The sequence below is a fragment of the Leopardus geoffroyi genome, chromosome A1 (assembly GCF_018350155.1).
Source record: "Leopardus geoffroyi isolate Oge1 chromosome A1, O.geoffroyi_Oge1_pat1.0, whole genome shotgun sequence".
Lineage (NCBI taxonomy): Eukaryota > Metazoa > Chordata > Mammalia > Carnivora > Felidae > Leopardus > Leopardus geoffroyi.
In genome coordinates this window covers 196,694,154-196,706,709 of record NC_059326.1, presented here as the reverse complement: position 1 = coordinate 196,706,709, position 12,556 = coordinate 196,694,154, and the positions used below count along the sequence as shown (strand labels likewise).

Here is a 12,556-nt window from a genome sequence, read left to right as displayed (position 1 = left end):
TGTATGGAGCCACAGTCGGAGTGAAGATCAGAGAAGTTTTATATCCCAGTAATAATAATTTCTCACAAACCTATAGAATCTTCTACAGTTTACTGAGCGACATGTTTCCTTATTTCTTACCTCATTTGTTTTTCAAGAGATATCCATGAAATAGGAAGAATAGGAAGGGCGGGTGATTTTACAGAAGAGGGGATAAGGTGACTTAGCCCCAGGTCATCCCGTGTGTCAGTAGTGGAGTTGGAACTTGAAACCCGGTCTCTTTCCCTCTTACCACTCTACTTCACCCTCAACCTTGACTTGCTACTATTAGAATCACCTTTTCCGTAGGCATTCTGGCACAGGTAGCCTAGTGGCAGCTTGGTTTTTCTCCAAGGGAGGTTGTTGCTTTTTGGCCAGGCTAGGAAAAATGGGATTAATATCTGAGTAAACATCTGTAAGACACAACAAATCTGACAGGAAAATGTCTCCTTTGCGGCATTAATCAAGAAATGGAGCTTGGCTAATTTCTATTTGTAGCCGAAAATAAAAACCCATTGTAATCATTCTGTTCAAAGGGAAATCATTGGAGATGGTGAGAGCCAGTAGCTGAATATATTCGTATGCCGATAATTAAATTCAGTTGCATATCAAAGGACTTGATTTCTGTTGGAATTCCCTTTTTTTTTTTTTCAGTGGCCATACTCTATTTTTATATCTCTGAACCCTAAGTCCTAGGTTCTCTGATTTTTAACTAACAGGAATGAAGAGGAAGCAAATTCTTCGAAGTATTTAGGGCTGTAGTGTGCAGCCACGTGCGTGGAAGGAATCTAGGACCAAGAATCAAAGACCTCTGGGTTCTAAGTCTAGGTGTGCCCTAGATTCACTATACAACTTGAGGTAAAGCATTTAACTGCTCTGAACCTCAGTAGTTACAAATACCTACTTCATAGAATTGCTGAAAGCGTTAAATGAGATACTGGTAAAGCGTTTAGCGCTGTGTGGTGCTTCATTAATTAGTAGCAGTTATTGCTGTGTCTATTCTTCTGATACCTGTGTAATCCTAGGCAGCTGTCTTTCCTCATTTGAACCCAGTTTCTTCATTTCTCAAAAGTGAACTAATTGTATCTTAGAACCTTTCCAATTCTGACCTTTTAAGATACCACGAATTGGCTATTCTTCTACAAACTGGTATCCTCCTGGCAGTTTTGTGCTTATAATGGTCTTCAGGATCTGAGAGGGCTCACACTGTGGTGTTGATTCTGACCCACTCTTTTCCTTACAGACCACTACATACACCCGCCGGGGCCATGGGACATGCACCAGCCCAGGTTGCTCCTTTACCTATGTCACCAGGCACAAACCACCTAAGTGCCCTATCTGTGGTAACTTCCTAGGAGGGAAGTGGATCCCAAAGGTAAGGTCCATTGGCCATTGCTGCTTTGGAAACCCCATAAAGTAGGCTCCCTGTTCCCCTTTAGAGCAAAGGACTTAAAAAATAAATATTTGTTTTTACTTTCTGACTATACAAGTAAGTCATTTTCATAAAATGTCATCCATAATCTTACACCATCCAAAGAAAAATCATTATTAACATTTTGTTGTATCTTCTTCTAGTCTTTTTTCTGTGAATACACAAGTTCTGTAGCTTGACCTTTTTTTTTTTTTTTTACTTCACATATCATGCCATTAAATATTCAAGACCATTATCTTTAATTGGTTTATAACTTCCTATGAATGACTACACTATGTCAGTTTATTCATTTCCTGTTAAATTTTTAACAATCCACCCTCCACACTGACTGCTTAGTTACTCAGATGCGTAGCTCACATCTGCTCACTTTTTAGCTCAGAGTCCTTTCAGTATCCTGTAGCTGCTATTAAAAGTAGAGGTCCTTAACGAGATATCTAGGTCTTTCATAGTTAACTCTTCAAATGTATACTTCTGTCTCTGTTTCTAAGTAATTGATGCTTGATAAATAAATGAGCATCAGAGCTGTGCCCCTGTGAAGTTCAGTTCAACACATTGCTTTGTTACTTGTTTTATACTTCACATTGACTATATAAGTCATACATAACTTGTCACATTTTTAAATTTTTTTTTTTTTTTTCAACGTTTATTTATTTTTGGGACAGAGAGAGACAGAGCATGAACGGGGGAGGGGCAGAGAGAGAGGGAGACACAGAATCGGAAACAGGCTCCAGGCTCCGAGCCATCAGCCCAGAGCCTGACGCGGGGCTTGAACTCACGGACCGCGAGATCGTGACCTGGCTGAAGTCGGATGCTTAACCGACTGCGCCACCCAGGCGCCCCAACTTGTCACATTTTTGTATGAGATTGTAAATTGTTTAGGGTCAAAAGAACTAGAATCGTCCAGGATGGGATATAGAGGAGATGGTCTTGAAGGATCAGTGGAATTTGGGTAGGTAGAAAAGGAAAGAGAGAGCATTGTTTTTGTGACAATAACTTAGGCTAGGTTTGTGTTTGTTAGGTGTCTAGCTCAGCAGGGTCCACTTTTATCTGTATAGAGAAAACTTCTATAGTGCCATACCTTTTAAGTTCCTTGGGGGCAGTTTCCATAGAACATCTCTGAAAAATACTGGGATGGTGACTTTTGCCCTCTGGCTGAATGTTGGGAGTTCAGGGCATCACTAATTCCAGGAGACAGAATAAGTTAATACTTAAAAGTACACTTCTGGGGGTGCCTGGCTGGCTCATTTGTGAGAGCATGAGTCTCTTGATCTCGGGGTCGTGAGTTTGAGCCCTACATTGGGTGTGGAGACTATATATGTATGTACATACATACATAAATACATAAGTAAGCGCATAAATACATAAACTTTTAAAGGGAAAGAAAGAAAGGTATTTGATCTCTGTACTGGATTCCTGGCACTGAGTTCCTAAAACCCTAGAAATTTCCAGAGTGTTAGGAGAGAGAAGAGTGTCTTTGGGAGGATAAGAAAAAAAAGTACACTTCTGGAGTCTGCTTTTCTCCGTTTGAACTTCTGTCTCTCAAGATTTTAGCTATATAATCTTGGGCAAGTCATTTTATGTCTATTCTTGATTTGGTTTTTCTTTCATTTGTAAATGGAAATGAACAATAGTGCCTACCTCATTAGGGATTTTGGATGGATCAAATGAGATTATCCCTGTAAAGTGGATGGTGCATTCCTAGTATAGATTAAATCCTCAGCAAGAGGTCACTGCTACCATTATTGGCAGTAATAGAATTACAGTCTCTATTACTGCTTTTTACACTATCAGTTCTCAGGGCAGGAAGGGCCCAGTGCTTGTGTGTTTCAGATTTTGTTGAGTTTCTTGTGCTCACCATCTGTCTTGTGCTGCTGTGCAGCCATTCAGTTTCCTCCCATCCTAATTATCCTCCCCAAAATGTACTTCCTCATCTGCAGTAGGGAGATTGAATAGGGTAGTTGGACTCCTCCTTGACCCTTCTTCACAGATGCACAGCAGGTTTGTCACATGACCTTATTTCTGATGCTTTTTTATGGAAGAGTCTAACTCATTCTGTAGCCTTGTCTCCTTCAAGTTCTCTTTTTACTTTGGCTTTCTTTTTTTCTTTTTCATTTATGTCTTTTTCCCTCCTTTGATTGAAATAACTTGAGCCATGGTTCTCTTTCTGAGAGCAAGTTCACGTTATGAAATCAAATTTTTTTTATTAGCTACTTGTCCCCCATCTTTAAAAAAAAATTTTTTTTTAATGGTTATTTTTGAGAGAGAGAAACAGAGACAGAGTGTGAGCAGGGGAGGAGCAGAGAGAAAGGGAGACTCAGAATCTGAAGCAGGTTTCAGGCTCTGAACCATCAGTACAGAGCCTGATGCAGGGCTCAAACCCACGAACTGTGAAATCATGACCTGAGTCGAAGTTGGACGCTTAACCGATTGAGCCACCCAGGCGCCCGTAGGTACTTGTCCCCCATCTTGATTTGTTAAGTCAGATTCTTTTCTCCAGAGGTTTTTATAGAATTGCCATGTAAAGAGTAAATACTATGATTTCAGAATTTCATAAGATCAGAGTGAGTGAGTGAGTGTAAAAAGAAAAAGGGTAACATTTTAGCATCAGTGCACTTGGAATTTTAGGGAAAAAAGTGACTTTGGTTATCAGGCAGTTCAATTTCCAAGTCTCTAGTTGAGGAAAGATAGATTCAAGAGAAGTGACTTGTTAAGTTCATGTAGCTAATTATGTCAGTGCTTTTCCACTAAATCACACTTCTCAGGCATTGCTATGCTGTTTAGCTGCAGAATTTTAAGATTTCTGGAGTTCTGATTTTTGAAGCTGCAAGTATAAATAGTTTCTAAAAGCTCCAAATGTGTTCATGCCTGTCAGGAAATGACTCACCTTTTCTTGTATTGTTCCAGAGTTTCATACTGGCTAAAATTAGCCCAAGAAACGTTTGGCACAGTTCCCAATGAGTTGGATGGAACAAAAGATAGTATATAAAGCTCTGTAGCCCAAGGCCTCACTCCTTTGGCTCTCTGATGGTGGTAATTGAGGTCTCTGAGCAGGCAACTGGTGGTATTTACCTTCTATCTTGAAAGAAAGTGAAATCTCAAAAGGGTAGGCTGAGTTAAGGAAATGTGAGCTCATTAGCTAGTTATTTTGCTCTGATTCCTTAAATTATTCAGTCTCCCTGAAGAGAATTTTTATCTGCAACAGCCTACTTAGTGGGCAGTGTTTTGCTCAGAGATTTCATTGCAGAGATTTAGCTTGTCTCCTGTTTTTCTACCAACTTTTCCCTCTCCAGCTGTCGGTAAGCTCAGTGCAGTTTACTGGGAATTTTTCTCTGTATTTAACTTGTCTTCACGGACTTATTAAAGTCTAATAAGTCTAATAAAGTCACACTTACTGTGTGTTAGAATCGGAGAATGCTTTACAGGAGATTTCTTAGGTCATCTATGTTGGTTCTTAACCAGAGGCAGTGTGCTGCCCAGGCCCCTTTGGAAGTGAGGGGCTTTTGGTAGTCTGTGACTGGGAGAGAATACTAAACAGTAATAACATCAGCCACAGATGCTAGACTTCTGCAGCATGCAGGGGAATCCTGCACCATGAATTGAGCCCCCCGAAAGACTGTTGTACTGCTGTTGACGAATGGTGAGAGGCCGACCCTCTTGTTTCATGGTAGCAAAGTGAGAGTTCAGGTGAAGGTTGTCTGAGGTGACATAAGCACAACCTAGATAGAACCCAGCTTCTATGTTTATATCTCTTCATTTATAGCACTTTTCACTATTCACATGGAGTTAAAAGAACCTTCAGAGACAACCGTGGTTTTAAAAAAATTGCTTGTGTATGTAGGTAAATGTATGTGTATGTACGTACGTGTGTGTATAAATAATAGTATATTTCCACAGCATAAAAGCCAAGGCGCCAAGGAATTTTTAAAGTAGGCTGACCTGAAATAGTGGCTGGGACTTATAGTGAGTTTGAATATTTTCTAGTAAGTAATTAATATATGTATGAGTTAATTTGACTGAGTGAGAAGTTTGTGGCGTGTGTGTAAGCCAGCCTTAAGACTCACCTGAAAGAATCTGGGACAAAAGATAGAGTTTTCCCTAACAGAATTGGAATTTTTGAGTCTCATCATGTGAGATGTGACTGCATTGGGATAAAGGGAACACCAAGATAAAGAGCTTGGGACTTCTGGGCCCAAATATGGCAACATATCAGCTTCTTTCTAGACCTAGAGAAGCAGGCTTTGAACAAAGGTCAGGTTCAAAATGCCACCTTCATTTGCTGAAACCTAAAGAGGCTATCAATAAGAAATTTGTTAGAACAGCTGTATGCTAACCTGGGTGTTGAATACTGTAGTGAAGGGGACCTGAAGTCTGAAGACTTGGATTCTGGCCAGCTTTGTCTTGACACCTGACATTAGGCTGTTCCTGCCTCTGGGTCTCAGTTTCCTAGTCTGTTGCCCATATGTTGTTGTTGTGAGGAGCGAACGAGAAAAGATTTGTGATGTGTTGTCCACTGTAAAATGCCAGATGCCTACAGGCATTCTTATTTTTTTTAGGAAAAGCCAGCCAAAGTCAAAGTGGAATTGGCTCCTGGTGTCTCCTCCAAAGGTTCGGTGGTTAAAAGAAATCAGCAGCCTGTCACCACTGAGCAAAACTCCTCTAAGGAAAATGCCTCCAAACTGACTCTGGAGAACTCAGAAGCTGTAAGCCAGCTCCTAAGTGTAGCTCCTCCGAGAGAAGTGGGTGAGGAGAATGAGTGGGAGGAAGTGATCATCTCAGATGCCCATGTTTTGGTCAAGGAAGCTCCTGGGAATCGTGGTATGGCAGCCACGAAGACGCCGGTGGTCAAGAATGGTGTGCCGCCTGAGGTCTCTCTGGGGACAACTGAGAATGACAGTCCAGGACCAGACATACCACCACCAGCTGAGAGGACCAGCACCTCCAGTCCTCTCCCTGCTCCCAAAAAGCCTGCAGGGTAAATGTGTTTATATGTTATAGGATTGTTTTTAGAATAGCAGGTTGGGAAATGTTCCTTGTTTTGTTTTATGTCGTTATTAGCATTACTGAGAGAGGCGGCAGAGCCCAATTAATGTTTCCTATTTTAGAGATGTGGAAACTAAGGCCCAGAGCCACAGAATGATTTGCCTTTCCTCTTACACTCTGCTGTCTGTGCGTTGCTGGCACATTCCTGTGCATCCCTTCTTGTCATTTTCCCAGAAGCACTTGCTAGGATCCTGTTGGTACAGGCTGAGGCCAGTGTTAGAAGCTAGTATCCAATCCTGGATAGTAGATTTGGAAAGAGAAGCCTTATTAAGGTATAGAAAGATTCTTGTCCTGGTGATCAGAGAATTCAGTTCTGGTTGTAATCTGTCTCTGACTTCTGTTTGACCTTGCGCATAGTCACCTCATGCCCGTTCTTTCCTCTGAAAAATCTTGAGTTGGATATTAGAAAAATCTAATCCTTAATGGCTGACCTCATAGACTTTAGATTGTGTGTGAAGCATGCATAGCCCAGTGCAGAATTCAGTTCTGGTTGTAATCTGCAACCAGACCACCTCCTATCTGCTATTTTTCCTCCCCATGCCCTCCCTAAAGGCTTGACTGCATTTTTCATGTGGCCCCTTCCCAGAGGCAGTTGTGGTCTTGTAACTAAAGGCCCTTATTTGTTTATATTAATGGTTCTCAATGGGGAGCAGTTTGCCCCCAGGGGACATTGTGGCAATGTTTAGAGACATTTTTGGTTGTTAACAACTGTGGGGGAGAAGGGTGCTGCGGGCATCTAGTTGGTAGAGGCCAGAGATACTGCTAAACATTCACAGGACAGGCTCCTACAAAGAATTACCCAGCCCAAAATGTCGATAGTGCCAAGGCTTAGAAATTCTGGTTTCTATTATTTGATTTAAAATTGTTTATTGTTGAATAGGAGATATATTCACATGATTCAAACTCAAAGGGTATAAGGAATATACACTGAAAAAAATCTCTTCTAGCCTATCCTTAAGTCATCCATTTCCATTTTCCAGACAATCCGTTTTCTCAAATTTCTGTTTTCAGAGATAATTTTAGACATATACTACAAATATGTGTATATGTATATATATTTTTTCCTACCTTTTTTTATACGAATGGTAGCATAACTTACGTATCTCTACATCTTGCCTGTTTTTATTTATAGTATACTTTGGGATGGTTCTGTATCTTTAGAGCATGAAGCTGTGTAGTTTCGACTGTTCGTTTTAGGCAAGCGTGTCACTTGACAAGAGCCTTCTGTGATGTAGGCTCTGTGCTCAGCATTGGAGCTGCAAGAAAATGTGGATTTTGTTCTGCGGGTGTTTTAGCCTCCCTCATCTGGGAGACTGATATACTTTAAATACTAATTAGAGGCAGATCAGATATTATAACTACACTAGCTGTTTGTATTCCTCACAGTGGGCGCTATTTTGTATTTATCTTCGCAATGACCCCTGAAATAATCTACCCTGAGTTTACTACACTATCCCTCTGCTAAAATGCTATTTGGAGATTGTGCTTTGGTTTCTTCCACTTGGTCCAGAATTTTTAGGTTTCCCTTCTTTTTTTTTTTTTTTTTTTTTTTTTTTTTCCAGAGTTGACCCGCTCACCCCTGGGCTCAGAGCCCCTGAGCTTAAGGGCAAAGCTCGGGGCAAGCCCTCATTACTGGCTGCGGCAAGACCCATGAGAGCAATTCTCCCAGCCCCATCTAATGTGGGCCGAGGCAACAGCATGGGACTGTCCAGGGCCAGGCAGGCCTTTCCCCTGAGTGGTAAGGGCTGGGACAAACCCGGGAGCGGGGAGCTGTCAGATAGGAAGGGGACAGCAGTGGGGTTGTTGAGAACGGAGATGAGAGAATGAGGGGGACTCTGAATGCATTTAAGTCACCAGTTTGACTTCTGATTGTCTCAGATAAAACCCCCTCTGTGAGGACTTGTGGCCTGAAGCCAAGCACGCTGAAGCAGCTGGGTCAGCCAATCCAACAGTCATCACACAGCAGCGAAGTGAAGGTAAGACCCGTTTTCCAGAGGTAGGGCATCCTGGGGGCAGGCCTGCTGCTCCGAGAACAGGGCTTCTATTTAGTGTCTCAGAGCCATAGGCAGAAGCCTATTACATTGGAAAGTGACCTCTGGAATGAAGTTGAGCATGAATGAGTTACTTATTTTTACTTACTTTTTTTATTATAAAATGAATGCACGTTTAAACTTTTGACTTGGAAATAATTTTTTTAAGTTTATTTTGTGAGAGAGTGTGCAGAAGGGATAGAAAGAGAAGGACAGAGAGAGAGGGGGAGAGAGAGAATCCCAAGCAGGCTCTGCACCCTCAGCAAGGAGTCCGATGTAAGGCTCTAACTCATGAACTGTGAGATCATGACCTGAGTTGAAGTTGGATACTTAACCCACTGAGCCACCCAGGCGTCCCTTAATTTAGAAACAATTTAAAATTTAGGAAAATAATTGCAAGAGTGAAGATAGTACAAAGAAAGTACCCATGTACTTTTCACTCATAGTTGCTTATTGGTAAGGTATCACCCATTTTGCTTCATCATTTGTGCTCATGTATGTTTCAAAAGTACATGTAATTTAAAGGAAAGTTACATGGCCTTTTGCTTCTTAATACTTCAGTGTGCATTTTCTAAGAATAAGGATATTCTGTTACTGAAACATTGATACAATACTTCAGTCTGTCATTTGTATTCCAGTTTCCACAATTTTACCCAGTTATGTTCTTTATAGCATTTTTGCACTCCAGTACAGGGTTCATTGTAGGATTAGATACTGCATTTAGTTGTCTTGTTTTTTTAGCCTCTTGAAAAAATGAACGCGCGGTTGTTGTAGAAAATACAGAGAATTCAGTAAGGCAGAAAGAAAGTCAGTCTCTTGTAATCCTGCCACCCAGAACTAACTACTATTGGAATTCTGTGCCCATTCAGCCTCTGAGGCTTTTCCTAGGTTTGTGGGCATTTTTTTAATATAATTTTTTAAAACCAAAAATCATGGCTCTTCACGTTCTAGTTTGTAGCCAGTACAGTCCATTCATATTAATGATAGAGGTTTTTTTTTTTTTGGTTTTTTATCCATATGTGACCAGAACAGTTACTATCAAAATTCCCTAAATCAGCATTTTTTTACTAGACCTCTTTTTTTGGGCCATGACCCTCAGTAACACATTTTTACATCACAGCCCAGTAAACATCCATACCTGTATACATGAAAAGAATAAGGAAGCTATGCCCTTACTATATGTGGTTATTTTGGTATTTTCCATTTTGCAAATGGAAATGGTTTCAACTCATTAAATTAATTTCATGACCTGTCAGTGGATTTTGTGGCCTGTAGTTCAAAAACCCTGTTAGACCAAAATGGAATAGGAAACTCGGGCTGCCTTCTCCCTTGCAGGGTGCTCTGCCAGGCAACTCCCTTTGTTCCAAATATGCCCCAAATAGAGTATCAACTGGCTTTGACTTTGAAGGCTGATCTGTCACCCAGATGTGGTGTCAGCACTGGATGCATGTGTGATTTAGATCTAGAAGGATCTAGTCTGCTTTTCTGCTTTGTAGATTTCCAGCCTTTAGAGTCCCTTTACTTGGGTAAACTCCCAGTCTTCTCTGTAAATAGTTTCCTTTTGACTGGTAACATTGGGTATTTGTTAAAAGTTGCAAGTCCTTTTGCTAGTCTTAGGCTGGTTAAGTTACGTGAAATTTTATGTTCTGAATATCAACTTAAATTCGGTATTACAGAATAATTACTAATGCTGTCTTCATCTTTTTTTTCTTTAATAGTATAGAACATTTGAAAAGTTCATAGATAGTGGTGAAAGGGGAAAAAGTCACGATCTTCCTCTCAACCTGTGACATTTTAGTGAACAATCTTTTCGAGTTCTTTCTATGCCAACATTATTCAACCACATATTTGTGTGGTATATGACTATTATAAGTTTTTCTCACTTGGTAGCAGTTGTAAATCTGATTCACAGTGTTTCTAGTATGCAGTGTTAGAAGCTGCACAGAAGAATGTGGCAACCCTGGACTTGAAAGTGACATTTAAACTTTTGGCGGGCTGGTGACTGCTGACTAGCATCCTAGAGCTCACATGGAGTGTGGCTCTACAAAGTCCCTGGGAAACTGTTTCCTCAAGCTCTTTCAGGACACAGGCCCTCAGGAGTGTGAGGTTTTATAGAAAAGCACTAAGTCACTGGTTCTGATCCACAGCTAACAAATGGCCCGGGCAGTCGGACGTCACAAGTAAAAGTTGTAGAAGTCAAGCCTGATCTGTTTCCTCCATACAAGTACAGCTGCACTGTAACGCTGGTAAGTGTGGCCAGGTGATGGGTTGACAAGGACATGGGTTTTGGTTTTAGGTGGAGGGCGAGTAGAAGTCTGAGGGAGGTGGGGAGTGGTAGTTAGGAGTGAGAGTAGGGTCAGGGATAGATCATTGGTTCTGAAGATCCCTTCACTCATCCAGATGGTAGCTGCTGGGTGAATTAGCTAGGTGTTTTGCAGGCGAGATCTATAGCGTGTAGGCCAGCTGAGACCTGGATGTTTCTTGGAGTAATTGGACATGAGAATCCAGTCCAGCTGTAGCATTCAACAGTCTTTGGACCTTTTAGCCTCAAAAGTCTGTTATCCACTGGTAAGTGTGAGAAAGGTCTGTTTTTCCCCCTTAAAATAGAGTCACAGTCAGTACTGGCCTCTTAAAAGGATTTGAGAAGTGCTTTGGTAAAGCATCTTTGTTTATTTAGCCTCGCATTTCCCACAAACCTTTTCCCTCCCCACCCACCTTTTATTTTTATCCTTATTTACTTATATATCTTTTAAAAAAAAATTTTTTTTTTAACATTTATTTATTTTTGAGACAGAGAGACAAAGCATGAACGGGGGAGGGTCAGAGAGAGGGAGACACAGAATCCGAAACAGTCTCCAGGCTCTGAGCTGTCAGCACAGAGCCAGAAGTGGGGCTCGAATTCATGGACCGCGAGACCATGACCTGAGCCGAAGTCGGCTGCTTAACCGACTGAGCCACCCAGGCGCCCCTTCTATATCTTTTAATGTTTGTTTGTTTTTGAGAGAGACAGCAGGAGTGGGGGAGGGGCAGAGAGAGGGAGGGATAGAGAATCCCAAGCAGGCTCCAGGCTCTGAGCTGTCAGCACAGCGCCGCAGGGGCTCGAACTCACGGACTGCGAGATCATGACCTGAGCCGAAGTTGGACACCTAACCGTCTGAGCGACCCAGGCACCTCATCACCTTTTATTTTTAACACAGCATATATTAACATCCCAATAAACATCCCAGTAAACAAACAGAGTGGGACTCTGGGGTCATCCTTTTACAGGGGAAGCCACATGGAGCAGTGGAATAAGCACTCAAAGGACTTAGTCCCAAAGTGGTTCTGGCTCTGCTGCCAGCATGCACATGACTTGGGGCAAGCAGGCATCTTTGCTTCTCTGGTCCTCAGTTTTCACCGTCTGTAAAATGCTGCATCAGTTTAGATATCATGTTGGGGCTCTTTTTTTGCTTCTAGCATTCTCTAATTTTATTGATCCTTAGATACCGATTAGCCAGGTAACTTTTGGCAGGTTCTCTGCCTGAATTGAGTAAGATACGCAGATTTTGAGAGAGCAGCTGGATTTTTAAAAACTCTTACCTGATAAAGGCAGACAGGTACAGAACCACTCATTCCTTCATTCAGAAAATATTTACTGAGAGCCTGCTCTGGCCAGACCCTCTGCTAGGGATTCTGTAGTAACAAGACAGGACAGTATGGTGGACTAGTGCATAGACTGGCCTGATCCTTAAGGAGAATATCTCCTTTATCCTGAATATCTGCTCAGGTTTCTTTTCTCAGAGACTAATTACTACCTTCTCCATGCCATCTATACCGTCACCTCCCTGTCCCTTTGACTACAGAAGGCCACTAGGGTTACTATCTGGGGAGAGCTTCCCAGGACGTTCTCTTTTTTGATTAGATAGCAGCATGTCACAGGAGCCTAGATGCCAGAGATTTGAGCTTAGGTAGTCCAGAGGTCCTGATTGTCTTCAGGAAGGGTGTGGATGCTTGTTCACCACAGTCTTCAGCCTTCTGGTAGAATAGGCCTGCTTCT

The 12,556-nt window shown here is 41.7% G+C and overlaps 1 protein-coding gene across 11 annotated transcripts in view; it reads left to right on the top strand.

Annotated features, from left to right (window-relative positions):
* HMGXB3 (HMG-box containing 3) overlaps nt 1-12,556 on the top strand; it is a 48,156-nt gene that overhangs the window by 14,427 nt on the left and 21,173 nt on the right. For 5 of the 11 annotated variants that reach the window (XM_045437259.1, XM_045437249.1, XM_045437316.1 and 2 more), the window contains 5 exons: nt 1,262-1,393; nt 6,004-6,422; nt 8,053-8,228; nt 8,369-8,466; nt 10,668-10,766. In XM_045437259.1, coding sequence (XP_045293215.1) covers nt 1,262-1,393; nt 6,004-6,422; nt 8,053-8,228; nt 8,369-8,466; nt 10,668-10,766 — 924 coding nt within the window. The remainder of the gene's footprint in view (nt 1-1,261; nt 1,394-6,003; nt 6,423-8,052; nt 8,229-8,368; nt 8,467-10,667; nt 10,767-12,556) is intronic. The other 6 variants (XM_045437325.1, XM_045437277.1, XM_045437296.1 and 3 more) reach the window with 3 other exon arrangements.